The sequence below is a fragment of the Microtus pennsylvanicus genome, chromosome 5, assembly GCF_037038515.1.
Source record: "Microtus pennsylvanicus isolate mMicPen1 chromosome 5, mMicPen1.hap1, whole genome shotgun sequence".
NCBI classification, from domain to species: Eukaryota; Metazoa; Chordata; class Mammalia; order Rodentia; family Cricetidae; genus Microtus; species Microtus pennsylvanicus.
Genome location: NC_134583.1, coordinates 48,584,054 through 48,600,009, shown reverse-complemented (window position 1 = coordinate 48,600,009; position 15,956 = coordinate 48,584,054). Strand labels below are relative to the sequence as shown.

General features: G+C 43.0%; 1 protein-coding gene across 1 annotated transcript in view; it reads right to left on the bottom strand.

Moving 5' to 3' along the window:
* Syt9 (synaptotagmin 9) overlaps positions 1-15,956 on the bottom strand; it is a 166,270-nt gene that overhangs the window by 49,889 nt on the left and 100,425 nt on the right. The window contains exon 4 of the mRNA XM_075971817.1: positions 352-472. Within this exon, the coding sequence (XP_075827932.1) occupies positions 352-472 (121 nt within the window). The remainder of the gene's footprint in view (positions 1-351; positions 473-15,956) is intronic.

The window sequence follows — 15,956 nt, the reverse complement described above, 5'->3', positions numbered from 1 at the left end:
CTAACTTGGTAGACCACCTCAGAATATGCAAACTGTGGGTTGAGTCCCAAATGCGGGTAGTGAAAGACTCAAGATTCAGCTCACATGATATAGCATCTCAATATACAACATCTTATATATATTAACACGGTTCATCATACAACAACTCAACAGGGGCAAATCTTACTCTCACTTTACAGATGGGAATTTGAGGCCTAAAGTGGCTAGGTGACTGGTCCAAGGTCACACAGCACTTACAGGTGGCAGGAATGTGGTTAAACCTGGCAACTTGGTTCCAGACCCAAGGTACCATAATAGCAACTTCATAGTGTACTGAATGAGAACTAGATGAGGAAGTGAAGAAAGTCCCACCTGATGCTCCTGTTATGTCCATTGCCTTTAAGTTCCTTGCTTTGATCACGGTGATGGTCAGCCTGCCAGCCGTTGGAAGATAGCAGAGTGAGAACATAAGCTCTCCCAGATCCACATTGTCCTGTTCAGAAAGCACAGAGCGATGCATTAGAAACCGTCCTCAGCCCGTGTGCAGGAGGCTCAGAAGCAGGCAGGTCAGAAAGGCCACTCTCTGCTCCTCTTGGTCAGCTCTGAGGTCCTAATGTCACACACAAACTCCACCCCTCTGCTGGGATAGCACAACTCATATTTAAGACGGCAGAGCTGAAGACCCTGTCCGCAGGAAGCCGCCATACACCCAGCCCACATGTCCAGCCTCACACAGGTTCCCATAGTCCAGAACACAGCATTCTCAGAGTGCCCCTCCACGTCGCTCTATTCACATGGCTGCTGCAATCCAGAGAGAGCTCTCAGCACCAAGCCACGCAAAGAGAAGCCTAACAGGGCTTCACCCTAGCAGAGCTCAGACACTCGGCCTGTAACCCCACTCATTTTCCTGTGATCTTTCCAGCAGGGCTTCACTCTGGCCCATACGCTTGCCCATCTACACAGAGCGGTCAAATGAGCCACAGTATCCCCTCTACCCTCCGGATAACCCAGTCAGTCTCTTCCACACTCTACACTGCCATTTGCACCCTTAGTATTGCAAACAATCTCTGCAGATGAGTAACATGTGGTTCCATCAGATCATGGGATCCTCTAGCTCCTCATCAACTCGGGACAAGGATATTGCTTGAGTATGGTAGTGACGACCTCTGACCTCAGTTCCCACATAATTAGACACCCTGGGACATAAACCTCGTCCTGCACAATGGCCATGCAGGGAGAAAAGTTCAAAACCCAGACTTTAGGGAGCCCTGATGTCTGCTTCTCAAGGTCTCACTTGGCCTCATCCTGTTTTCAGTGTGCCTGAATGAGGTCCATTCCCTCTACTGGGAGCCTGTGGAAGACGTCTCCTTGAGCACTGTACAGCCGATCCAAATAGGTCAGAATATAGGAATCTTTTCCCACCCTCCACCCTCTTCTAAATCCCAGGAGAGTGTAACTAGGAAGAGGAAAAAAGCCAGTTCATTTAGTTTCAATTTCTGTGAGACACCTGAGGTTATGGATCTTGGTGCCTGTGTCTAATTAATACGGTTTCATACTGACAGTGCTCCGGGGACTGGGTTCTGGCCTCAACAGCCACAGCCTCCCCTCCCCTTTTGGATTCTTGGAGGATGCTTCTATTTTTGGAAGCACAGATTCAGCTTTGGAAGGTCACCTTGCCAACAACCTGGCTTGACTGCTTCTACAGAGAGGAGGAGGTAAAGGATCTGTTTGGTAGCTAAGGCAGATGAATTGGTCTGCGTCTAGAAGCATCGCCTGGCTCATGCAAACAAAATCACCTCACCTTGCAGCCCAAGCAGTCCTGGTTTCTGGAACCTTGACCTCAGGAGCCCTGGTGGCCAGATCTTTCCCTGTGGGGAAAGGCTAGGGGGCATTGCACAGGAGTGAGGCTTCACACCTGGCAGGTTCTTGTTGCTGTGTGATGCTGTGTTTACTTCTGCAGGAGGCCTAACCCTCTCTTTGCTTTTTATACTCAAGTCCACTTCTGTGTCCTTGATTTCTAGTCTTCCTTTCCACAGCACTTGCTCTCTTGTCCTACCTCATTTTGCCCAGAGAATCCCAATTTGAAATTGGCCAAAATCATGCCCATGAAAATACCATAGTCAATTCTTTCAGCATCAATTTCTTGGGGGTTCACAAAGTGTACCCCACTCTGAAAGATGTGAAATATGCTCATTCTACTTCTGGTCCTTGAGGAACATAGTTAAACATGAAGTGTCAGATTCATTCTGTACTATGTACTAAGTATGTGGTGGTGTTTTTCCTCCTTACTATGAGTTCCATTCATAAATATTTCTACTGTAAGACTGTATACACTTGAGTTTAAAGGAAAAATACACAACAACAAAATTCTAAGACTAAAATCCCCAAGTGTATCTTTAAAACACATAAGTTAACAAATAATCATCAAGATGAATGTTCTTGACCCTCAAGTGATTCAAAAAGAAATGTGTGTGTGTGGGGGGGTATGACTCAGTTGGTACAGTTCTTGTCTAGCATGAAACAAATAAACCAGGGGTAGTGGACACTCACAGCACTTGGGAAGTAGAGGCAGGAGGATCAGGAGGTCAAGGTTTTCCTTGGCAACATCAAAGTTCAAAGGCAGAGTGGGCTACATGAGATCATGACTAAAAACAAAATCAAAAGAAATCCTTCAAACAATTTTTAAAGTTTTACATATAGAAGTAATTTATTTATAAAATAATTAAATAAAAATAAAATGATGCTGAAGTGATGGTTCATTGGGTAAAAGTGCAGACTCCTCTTTAGAGGGCCTGAGTTCAGTTCCCAGCAGCCACATCAGGAGGCTCAACCACCTGTGACTTCTGCTCCAGAGGAACTAAGGCTACTGGCACCTGCATTCATGTGTATATATTGACACTCTTGGACAACACAGAAAATTAAGTATTAATAGGTAAAATGACATTAAATTTGAATATTGAAAGACTTAAGTAAAGCAATAAAATATCCCCCCTTCCTATATATACAACCTCATGCCACTCTTCCTCAGAGTAACACTGTGAACAATCATTAGGGATCTCATCCATCCATTCATTCACTTATTTATTCATTTGCTTACTTTTTTATAGATTTATCTATTTCATTCTATGCATGTGTTCTGTCTGTGAATATGTATGTGCACCACATGTTGTCTGGTGTCCACAGAAATCACAAGTGAAGCAGCAGATCTCCTGGAACCGGAATTGTAGGTGGTTGTGGACCACCATGTGGCTGCTGAGAACTGAACCTGGGTCCTCTGCAAGAGCAGCAAGAGCTCGTAACTCTTGGGCCATCTTTCCCTGCCCTCATTTCCTTATTCTTATATCTTATTTGGCTAGAAGAACTGTCTTGAGGCTGAATTTGCAATAGTAACCCAGAGTTGTCATCTCTTGAGGGGCCATGAGCTTCCCAGGCAGTGGGCCAGGGGGCCACTGGCATTTGCTGGTAATGTTCCTTTCTCATCATAAGTTGATGCAGGGGTCAAGAACCTGTGGAATCTCTATATCCACGAACATTCCCTTGAATCAGTACTTCCCAATCAGAAGTGAATTTGCTCGTCAGAGGATATTTGACGCAATCCAGAGCTTCTGGTTGTCACCTTTGAGGACTGGGATGTGTTACTGACATCTAACAGACAGATACAGTCCAGGTTCACTGCAAGAACAGTACATGGCTAAGCTACGGTTATCCAGTCCAAAATGTGACTTGTGCCAGCATTGAGAAACAATGTGTATATGAGTGTAGAGTTTCTTAGGACATCTTCTGGAATGTTGAGAAGGGCCAAAAACAAAAAAACAAAAACAAAACAAAACAAAAAAAAAACAAAAAACGGTGGAATACCTGCCTTCTATTTCAGCCAGAGAGAATCAGAATGCAGAAGCATCACCAGTACTGAGTGTCGTGGAGGATAGTGGGGAAAGGCAATGACATGCAGAGAAATGCCTCATTGGCTCCTGCTTGGGGTGGTCAAGTGCAGCTCCGTCAGCAGGGTACATTGGGAAATGCCCAGAAGTGTGTCTAAGTTCTCTGTCTGCCAAACTGTAATCTCTTTTCTCCAATTGCGCCTGTAGTAGTCAATATTAGCTGTATTTTCCGACTGGCTAGTACACTTTATATTCTTCCTGCATTCTCCTAGTGAATTCCTTTCCCACTCTGCGATATCCTAAAGGGTGCTGCCAGAAACTATGCTAACCACAGCATTATATTTGCTACACTGGGCTTTGTTGGGACAAAATGGGTACATAGCCCAAGGGGGTTGTTGGAGTCATTCTTAGGATTGATAACTAAATATTAAAAATTCTCATTTTACTGATGTTATTCACTAAAAGATAAGACTAAAATCACGTGCTTTTTGCATGATGTATAGTAAAAGTAGAATGACATCACTTTAGGTTGGCTTATATATGTTAAGGATGTGTAATACATACCCAAAAGAAAGAACTAAAACAATACAAGGAGTTTGTGGCTAAAAAGTAAAAATGTGAAATAATATAGGTGTGTGGAAATGCTCAGTAATTAAAAAAAGACAGGTAACCATGGGAAGAGGACAGGGTCAGAGAGAAAAATCTAGTAGAAATAAAAAGCAAATTATAGGATGACAAATTTAAACAAAACTATCTCAATAGTGGCATTAAAAATAAATGGTCTAAATCTTTGTATTAAAAACCCCTGAAGCTTGGACATACAATGTGACTGACCGAAGCTCAGTTAAAGCCTTGACTGCCCACTTAACATTAGATGAACAATGTCATTTCTCAGATTTCTCCTTTGGGGTATTAATATTTGAACACAGGCCAGGTGGTGGTGGTGTAGCCTTTAATTCCAGCATTCTGGAGGCAGAGGCAGGTAGATCACCAAGTTCAAGGCCAGCATGGTCTACAGGGCTATACAGAGAAACCCTGTCTTTAAAAGTCAGTCAGTCTGTCTGTCTGTCTGTCTGTCTATCTATCTATCTATCTATCTATCTATCTATCTATCTATCTATCTATCTACAGGGTTGATGATAATGAAAGTTGAATTACACACAGGGGCTGTCGTGATTGCTCATACAGTGTAGTCCAGAGACTGATCATCACAGCCCACATGAAAAGCCTGGTGTGTTGGCACTACATGTAAACCCCAGCACTGTGGAAAGAGACAAGGCAGATGCCTGGGGCTTGCTGTCCAGGTAGCGGAGTTCCAGGCCAATGAACCACAAGGCTATGGAACTTCTCATCTCTTGTCTATTCTTCCCAGCACCATATTCTTGACTGTGTCTGGCTCTCTGAGAAACCCTGTTTTTAACGCACCCCTTTCAAAAATAAAACCTTGTAAGAAACAGCACTAAGTGCAATCCTAGTTGTGAGATTTCTCCTGGATGTCCTTTATTGTCACCCATAACAATTACATTGAGGGCCCAAACCCAATCCTTTTGGAACATGGCCTCTGTTAATGATCTGCTCATCCCATCTCCTCAGACACCCCGATGGCATTCTTGATACTATCCCCAAGACATGGCAAAATGGGCAAAAAATAAAAAGCATGAGAGAGAGAGGCCCTTTTTCAGCGACAATCCTACTGATAATTAGCATGCGCTGTTAAAGTGACTGTTGGTTGCACTTTATTTATAGGTATTGACATGATTAATTGCATTGGAAGTGTGCCTGGAGATGACACTTTCTGAGCTGCTGCTGGCATTCAAGTGAACCGGCAGCCCTCACCGGGTAATGGGGGAGGATGGGATCAGCCCACGCTTGCCCCCATATAACATGTTCTCAAGGACTCTAGGTCTAGTTCCCCTTAAGGAAGAATTTTCTGTTACCCTAGGAATGGACAAGGGAATTAACACCACACTTGTGCAATGCTCCTTGTGATCAATAACAAATTTCTTAGCACTGTCTTATCTGGTCTTAATATGGCACTTAATAGCTCCAGTGTTTAGATATCTAGTCTAGTTTCCTCCTGGCAGGATAGATCCATACATCCAATGTCGTCTTCCGATCCCTGGCAAGTTGTCTAACAGGCATCTTAATCATCCTTTACAAATGGAATTCATTTCCCTTACCTGCCCCCAGCCTTCCTATCTATCCTGTTTTCAATTTAGTGTAGCAAAACCTCCCAAAGGCTGAAGTTAAACTCTAGTTGCCACTGGATCTATATTCTTCCTCACCCTCCCATATCTGCAAGTCATGACATTTTTCCCTTCAAAAGTAACTAGAATCTTCCCATTTCCCTCATCTATAGAGTTACCCTACCGCAAGCTCTTCCCAATTTCCTTCGCTATGGCGCTACCCCACTGCAAAGCAACACAGTTTTGCACATGTACTGTAGCATGGCTCTGAGTCTCAGGTTCAGCCCACTCTGATCATTGGCAAGGAGTCAGATGGGGTTGAATCAGAAAAAAGCTGTCTATGTGGATACGCGAGGACACATCAGGGTGCCCGACCCTCGCGTGTGACTAGGGCTTTCCCTTCAAAGGTTCTGGGAGGTGGCTGGAGAGCTCTCATCTCACCTGTGGACACTTGAAGCCAGCTGCATCCAAAAGCTACAGTGACATATGGGACCAATGATGATAATAACACTAAGAGGAACTTGAGGGAGCCACGTCCCCTTCCTATAAGAAAACATTGGCTGTGCTTGGTTTGGAATCTGGCAGGTACTCACTGTGACATAGTAGGTGGCAGTATCTCACCATGAGAGGGTCTACTTGGTAGACAGCTTTCTCAGTACCAAAGGCAAACATCTTCTGTCATACTGAAACCAACCAACTGGGAACACAGAGTGGAGCTTCTCCACAGGGCAGTAGTCCTGGGTCCCAGCTGGCAAAGGGAAGCCATCTTCTCAAGTATGAAAATCTAAGCCACTTTCCCGGAAAATCAAACATGGTTCTCATCTCAGGTATGCTATCAGAGCCATTATTGATGGGTGATTTCCAAATCTTTCAAAAAAATTCTTGAGTATGCTTGCCATGCAAGCACGAGAACAACATACATGCACACCTGCATGCACTCCTGAACATGTATTCACCACCCCAATACCAGAACTCATTTAGTTAATGGGCTCATTCAAAACAGTTGCTATCAAACTAATATCTCTTCCTTTCATAACCAAGCTCCCAGACTCAGAACAGAAAGTTTGCGTGGGCACACTATGACCTCAGCATGACATGAGTCCTCTCCTGAAATCCTTGCAAATGATCTAGAAGATTTAGCCTAAAGGTGAATTCATATCTGAAGGGACCACCATATATAAATGGTGTTAGTGAATGATTCAATAACCCAGGTCTTATCCAGTTCCAATTTTCTTTAATAGTCAAGAAGAATCAGAATTTGATATACTACAATAGACTTCATGAGTATGGGGGAATTCTGACTCATGATCCATAAAAATCTTGTTAGGTGAGATATATAAAGCCAATAATATAAATTCATCAAGATAAATTATTGGAGGACCTAAAAAGTCACTGGTACAATTCCTGAAGTAGATATGGAACATTGGGAGAGTGGTGTAGAAACCTAGTGAGGACTCCTGGTAACGGAGGATATAGAGTCTGAAGTGGCCAGCTTTTATAGACAGGCAAGACTTGAAGTGGTGGGATTGGGTAACATTTGGTTGTTGGCTGAGGAGGTCCCATGGAGATCTCTAAAACACTCAGGCTGATGCTAGGACAGAAGGTCACCCTCTGAAAACTAACAGTGGGGGCCCCATTGCTGAAGAAAAGAACCACTTAGCTCATTGAACATAGCGAGGGCGATCTGGTGCAGGCTTGAAGCTTTCACCCCTATGTTCTAATTTCTTTGGTGTGAGAAGGTGCTCTGCAGGCCACAGAAAGAGAAGCAAACCCAGACACCAACTCAGCCACAAAACCCTCATCTACCATCTGTCCTGCCTGTAAGACATGCTAGAGCAATGGTGGCGCAGAACACGTGGGAGTGGCCAACCAATGTTTGGCTTAACTTGAGGCCCACCCACGTGAGGGAGCCCTGCCCTACACTGCCTGGACTAGATAGTCCAGAGACCTATGGTAAAACCAAACACACTGGCAAAACAAAACAAAACAATGAAATGATTCCTAGTGATATTCTGCTATATTTATAGATTGATGTCTTGTCCAGCAGTCATCAGCAGAAAGGCTTCCTTTAGCAGCAGATGGAAGAGGGTCAGGGAGACAGAGTCTAAATTGGAGGCCTCTATCGGGGTCTCTCCTCTTAGAGAGAAGAGAACACTGCAGAAGAGAGGGAAGAAATACTGTAGGAGTCAGAGGGGGTGGAGGACACTGGGAGAACACGGTTCACTGAATCAACTCTGTAGGGTTCACAGAGATGGAAGCGGCAAACGGGACCTGCATGAGTCTGCACCAGGTCCTCAGCGAATATGTTATAGCTGTTAGCTTGGTGTTTTGTGGGACCTGTAACAGTGGGAGTGCATGCGTCTCTGACTCTTTCGCCTGCTCTTGAAATTCTTCCTTTTATGGGGTTGCCTTGTCTAGCCTAGATATGAGGGCTTTTGCCTTGTCTTACTGTATTTTCTTTTGTCCTATCTGGCTGTTCTCTCTTGGAGACCTTCTCTTTTCTGAAGAGGAAATGAAGAGGGAGGTGGTCTGGGAAAGAGGGAGGTGAGAGGGAGCTAGGAGGAGTTGAGGGAGAAGAAACTTTGGTTGGGATGTATTGTGTGAGAGAAGAATCTATTTTCAATTAAAAAATAAATTTATTAAGATAAACTGTTTGAGGACCTAAAAAGTCAATGGTAGAATTTCTAAAGTAGATGTAACCTAATGCATTAAGAATCACAGATTTTATTATTATTTTAGCCAAAATGTGATATAATTACCAGAAACTAATTTAGCATTAGGCTACACCAACAGAGGTATAGTTTGAAGAGGAAGGGTATGACATCAGCTCCCCTCCTCCACTTGAAATACACATTCTGTTTTTGACATCTACATTTCTGAGATGTGGAAGTAGCTGGAATGTGAACAGAGCTAAGACTAGCCACCATGGGGAAATCATAGCAGGAGAGGGAGTAACCAATAAGCCTTAAGGAAAAAAAAAAGAATAACCAGGAAGCACAGATTCTTGTTGGCATGAATAAGAATTGCTGTCACACAGAAGAGGGACTGGATTTTCTCTAAATGGTTCCAACAAGAAGAATTGGGATTCGTAAGTGAGAGCCACAGGAGATCTGCAATATTCTTTTCTATTGCTATCCCAAACCATGGGCTGTCTTTGAAAGTGATATGCTTCCCCATCTGTTTGATAAGTTCTAATGTGTAAGAGAAGAATCAAGTATCAATAAGGCAGTTAAACAAACGGAAAGGCTCTGCTCTCTTGCTGTTCTGATCCCCTCTAATCCCTGGATCAGTCACAGGCATAAGGGGACAGGTAATGAGGCAGGCAAACATAGGGGCAAGCTTAGCAACCTAAGTTTACTTGGCTTGGCTATGCACACTCCTCTTCTAACGATGCACCTAGGAAACCTTCTGGCATGCCCCACCTGCATGTATATCTGCTTTAAACAATGGAAATATGCTATTCCCCTTAACAACTCCTTGATAATGTCCTGTCTGATTCAAAAATGTCCTACAACATATCCTGAAATGAAGGGAGATGGGTCCATCTGGCCTGAATTAGTTTTGGGTGCATGTTCAATAAGACAAACTGTGTCCTGTGAATAAACTTATAGGGAACATCCAGCTTGCCATATTATGCCTATGCATAATTTGATATGCATATTATTAAATTCAGATGTATCCCAGCAAGAGGCATTTGCAGTGAGCAGTTTTATGTAATCCATGTCAGTCAATCAAAACAGAGAAAGCTGGACATGAAGTGCTTTCACAACCTAACTCCTTCTCTTGAATGCTGTCAAGGAAGACACAGACAACAACCAGAGGCCCCTGTGTACTCTCAATCACACAGCCTGGTGTCTCTTTTTCATCTGCGTTACTGTTTTTCTTTTAAATAAAGTTTCCTTGCTACTCTGCAGTCTGTGAGCACCTTTGGGACAATTCTCTAAATAAAAGACCAAGAACCTGGAAACACTTGGCCCAGACAGTAAGAGACATGATAGATTTCTGGGCCAAGACTGTTGTGTTATAGGAGGTATGGTTAGGTAGAGTGTGTGACTGTCTTGCAGGGATGATGGAGATGAAGTCTCTTGCTCAGCGATGCTAATCCACATCCTAGGGGCATAAAGGGAGATGGTAATGTGCAGCTGAGTCCCAACCCTCTGTGTCCTTGGCAACGGAATCTGAGGTATGAGATCTTCCTTTTTTCTCTCCCCTTCCCTTTCTCTTCTGAATATTGCCTTCCTAACAGATACTTTGAGATTCCATATATTTTTTCATTCTGTTTTTCCAGGGGCCATGCCTAGCTAAAGAAGGTCATTGAATAAAACAAAAGCAGCTGTTTTTCAAAATTTAAGGACCCCCCAAAAGTCTCCAATATTTAATATGAATGTTCAATAACTATTCAGAGGAGTTTTTTTTTTTAAAAAAAAAAAAAAACAGATTCTCCAACCTCAATAGAAAAAAGTCACAAAAGAAATTTTGATGAAAATTTGTTCTTATTTAAAGGCTGTGGGAATCTATAGCAAACTCAGAATTGAGCATTGTGTGCTGGCTTGGTTGGGTACAGCATGTTTCACTGGCTTTTGAAGAAAATGTTTAGATGAGCTGAAAGTGGTTTTGAATTCACCCTGCATCCTCAGCACTTTGTCATTCTGAAACTTTCCATCTGAGAAGTCATGCTGTTTATGGAAACTGAAGATGGGACTCCAGTAAGGATGCCCCGTGGAGAGAAGCATGGTGGAAAATGAGTCAAACCAACATGACTCTTGTGCAAACAGTCACACAGAAAAGCCCATTTTACTCTACCCAATGACAATCATAGGACATGTTTATATTTGGTGTCATCTGTGGTTGGAGATGAGCATTATGCATCATCTTCCACTGTCTTTGCGTCCCCCTTAACTGCTCCTATCCCAGTGACATGACCCTGACAGCCTAATACTTGTTTGTGTTCCTTATCTCAGTACTCAGAATATTTCCAAGCCTGTGCTGTCTGCTCTGGCAACTCTTTGTCCATACTTCTATTATCATATGAAATTAATAGGGCTGGAACTATGACTCAGTCGGTAGAGTACTTGCACAGAATACATGAAGCCTTGTGTTTGCTTCCCAGTATCACATAGTGGGAAACAGAGACAGAAGGATCAGAAGTTCAAGGTCATCCTCAGCTACACAGCAATTTCAAGATTAGCATGGACTACATGAGATCCTGTCTGTTTTTTGTTTTGTTTTTGAGACAGTGTTTCTCAATGTAATTCTGACTGTCCTAGAACTCACTCTGTAGACCAGGCTGGTGTCGAACTCAGAGATCTGCCTGACTCTGTCTCCCAAGTGCTGGGATTAAAGGTGTGTGCCACCATGCCCTGCGTGTATCCTGTCTTTTAAAACAATTCTAAATATCCCTCAATTTAGTCACCTCTCCTAATACACTACACCCCTCACCTGAGTCTTCCTGTTCCCATCCCCACCTGCTCCCAGTCCACCCATAAAATCTATTCTACTTTTGCTTCTCAGGGAGATCCACGCATCCCTGCCTGATCCCTCCCTATTACTTAACCTCTCTAGATCTGTGGATGATTATCCTTACTTAAAAGCTAATGTCCACTTACAAGTGAGTATATACTATGCTTGCCTTTCTGGGTCTGTGTTACCTCACTAAGGATAATTTTGTCTAGTTCCATTCTTTTGCTTGAAAATTTCATGATTCATTGTTTCTAAAAGCTGAGTAATACTCTGTTGTACAAATATACCTCATTTTTAAAAATCCATTCTTCTGTTGAGAAACATCTAGATTGTTTCCAGTTTCTGGCTTCTATGAACATAGTTGAGCAAGTGTATTGGGGAGGGGGGGAGCAATGCAGAAACCTAGTATTAAGGGAGCTCCCTGGAATCTATGAAAGAGAACCTAGTGAAGTCTCCTAGTAATGGGGATATAGAACCCAAACTGGCCATCTTCTATAACTAGGCAAGACTCACAGCAGCGGGACTGGAAATCAACCCAGCCACAATAATCTTTGCCTACAATCTGCCCTGCTTGCAAGATATGCTGGGGTTATAGTGATGTGGGCAACGAATGGTTGATCTAAAGTCAGGGGAAGGAAGGATTATCGGAGCCAGAGGGTTTGAGGAAATTATGAGAAGAGGGCTCACAGAATCAACTAAGAGATCGCTGGGAGATCTACTCTTCTATGTTTTTTGTTTTTTGTTTGTTTGTTTTTGAAGGGAAACAGAGGAAGAGTGGATCTGGGGTAGGGGGCAAAAGAGATGGGAGGAATTGGGAGGAGAGGTGGTGGTAAAGAGCCTGCTGTTGGGATGTAATGCATGAGAGAATAAAGAAAGGAAAGTTGTGAGTCTGAGATGCAGAAGGCAAGAGCAAGGCATTCTTTTGGTCACATTTATCCAGGGAAGTTAAGAATGAGAGATTAATTTTCTCAAGGTCATTAGGCTACTTGTTGTGGGAGCCACACTGCCAACTAGTCAGTCTGACTGCAGATCCTGTAGTTCTCCTGTGTAGGGGGGCCTGTAACAGCCAACATTCTCTTTGAGGCTCATAGGGAAGGTGGTCATAGGGAAGGTGGGGACATTCTTGAATAGTGAAGATTTGGTGGAACATGGAAAAGCTGGACCAGGAGGGGAAAAATTAACAAGAAAAGGATCTAAACTCTTCCTTTTGCCACATAACATTCCCACACTCAGGAATGACCTGTGTCCCACCCGTTACCATAAGGAATTGTTTTTGCCTTTTCAACTAGTGGTGAGAAACAGAGAAAAGCACTACCTTGACTAAATCCACTTTGAGAACTGGGGCAAATGGTGGATCTACATTTCATCCAAACACGAAATCAGACCACTCTCCTCTGTGTCCAATTTTCTAACACTACTGAGGGAAGAGGAGATTTGGTCCAATAAAGGGCAGTTTTAGGAAGGTGTAATAAGGGACCCTCTTAGGGACACTTCAAATAGGGGCAATCATAGACTGTGCCTGAACCCACTCTCTGGGCTAAGACGTGCAGGCAATTAGCCTTGCAGCAGGCATACATGTGCCAACTCACTGTCTTCTCACAGTGCTCCTTCTTGAGCAGGGTCTGGCACAGAGTGGGCCCACAGCAAGGGAGCACACCAGTGGATGAGTGGCACCAGTCTCTTCATGAAGACAGACAGACTGACCAGAGACAGCTTGGTCAGGGACTCTTCTCCTCCAGCTAAACTCTTCGTCAAAGACACTCTACAGTCTGATCTTCAGTAGGGAGACACGAATGTGCTGGAAGAATTCCCCTGGCAGCAAACAGAACTTCTCAGAACACATGACAATCAGCCATTGTTAAACATCAGCCCACAGTAGGTGGGCCACAGCCACGAAGTTGATCGGTGTCAAGAAGGGGTCTACAACATATTTCCAATCCATCCCCATGAGCTCCATGTCTTCATTAAAAGATGATTTTTAAAAATGTGTCAAATGATATTAGTAGAAATTTGAAACAATTTTCTTAGTTCACCTTTCCAGTATCACACACTTGGGTAGGATAAGAGGACCAGAACTTTCTCCATCTGGTACTCTGATACACATGGGACTTCCTCTTGTTGATTGTGTGTGTGTGTGTGTGTGTGTGTGTGTGTGCACAACCCAGAGCTTGTGCATGTTTGGCCAGTACTCTAACATGGAGCTACACACCTCTTCATTTAAATGTATTTACAATTACTTGCTGGATATGTTCTATGTTCTAGGCATTACAATAGGTGGTGGGAATACAAAGAAGAGAAAGAATTCTGGCTGTAATGGAATAGCCATTCAAACTGCCATGGTAGTGCCCAGAGAACTAAGTAACACTATTAGATTGACTGGGGTAACTAATAAGCTAAAGGGTGATCAGAGCTGGTGAGGGGAAATACAAATCTATATAGCGCAGCCAGGGAGCCCTCAGAAAAGGTGCTGTATGAGAGAAGCCCTTAAAGAAGTCAAAGTTTAAGGGTGAAGTTTCAGACAAGGGAAGCAGCTCATTAGAGAAAGCAGTCCTGGGGTAGGAGCAGGCCTGAACACTGGCAGGAGGCTCGCACAGCTGGAGGCCAAGTGTGCAGGTTGGTGGCAGAGAAGTGAGAAATATGGGGAGCGGCAGGTCCACATCCTGGAGGTCATGAAGGACTCTGGCTTTGGGTTGTCCTTTAAGGCAGGGTGTCATGCATCCCACTGTCCTTGAACTCATTACTGAGGATCACCTTGGACTTGATTCTCATGCTGGGATTACAAATGAGCATCACAATACCCAGTTTATGTTGTGCTGGGATGAGCCCAGATTCTTGTTTTTCTCTACTGAATGAAGGAACCACAAGAGGACTATGGTCAAATTAGACTAAGATTCAACCAAGAATTGAAAATAATCACTCTGCTTCTATAGAGGTAATAGATTAAGGGGCTAGAAGAGAAAATTAGGACCGTGTTTATGACATTCAAGTACTGTTTTTCCAGCTAAATTATTGAGATTATCTTAACTTTATAAGGTCTTTAGTCGTTAGAAAGTATTGCTGTATTAGATAATGTGGTATATGGAAGGGGGCTACTTTTGTGTGGAAAGAGTTGTAAATGGAGATTAAGAAAAATATTCTCCCCTGGAACTCAGGGATAGCAAAGCAAGAGACCTTCTGAGTTTAGGAAGATACAAAAAAGTGTAAGAGGAACCAGACGTGGTAGAAGATGTGTATTATTCTAACACTTGGAGGACTGTGTTTAAGGCTAGCCTAGGCTACATATTAAATTCCAAGTCAGTTTAAAGTACAAAATGTCAGAAGCCATGGAAATATACAGCATTTTAATCAGATTGATAATCTGATGTCAACTTACCAGAGGAGTGACTCTCTGGTGGAGGTTAATCCTGCCCAGGAGGACCATCAGCCATTGCTCACTAAAACAGCTTGGTCTCTCCTTAATACCTGCACTGTAGTGTGTAATCCCATGTAATGTGTATAAGTAATCTCATGATTACATCTCAATCTTATGAGCACATTATGTCAGTGGTCGGGAAAATGACTTTTCATTATACTGTATAATTTTGACATATAGAATATATACTTAGTGTGTAATATATATAAACACTAAGTCATGCTTCATAACTAGATCTATTTGTCCCACAAGGACTGTAGACACGTAAAAATCCTGCTTTGTTCCTTTTGTCTACATTAACTGCTCATAATTAGTTCACTTTTACCTCAAAGCAAGTCCAAACTAGACTAAAGACTTTTTGTAAATAAATAAGTTTAAAACCTTACAGCTATACACAAGGTCAGAGTCACATGTGTCTAACAAGTTTGCTACACAAATCACCCTAAGGAACGCACGCCAATTCTTCGCTTGCCAAGTCTATCTGATAAAAGACCTATGGACCCTGTGCTACCTGACTCTGACTATGGTCTTACTCCCCAAACCTTGGAACCTTGTGTTGCCATGGTAAATGGCTCAGCAACTTATCACTTATCATAGGAATGTGCTTTTGACCAATGAGAGGGAAGTCTTGCAATTTTATTTTTTTATTGCTCCAAGGATCCTGTAAGAAAGAGAGTTTTTAGACTAGAGGAGAAGAAGCTAGGAGGAATTAAAATGAGGACAGAATTAGAATAGAAGCAGAAGAATAAAGAGACTTGTTCAGAACAGCATGTGTGTGAGAGAGTTCATTCACCCTTAGATGCCCTAAGAAAAATGTTCCTTTAGCTTCTGGTCACATCAGATCTGAACACTGAAGAGGACCTTGGGGCTGGTCCACAAAGGACCTCGATAACAAGGATTATTTTATTATTTTGAATTATGTGTATGGGTCTGTGTAATGAGTTATGTACATATTAGTGCTGGTACCTGCAGAGGCCACAGCCATCAGATCCCCAGGAGCTGAAGTTAGAAGAAGTTGTGAGCTATTTGGCTTGGGTG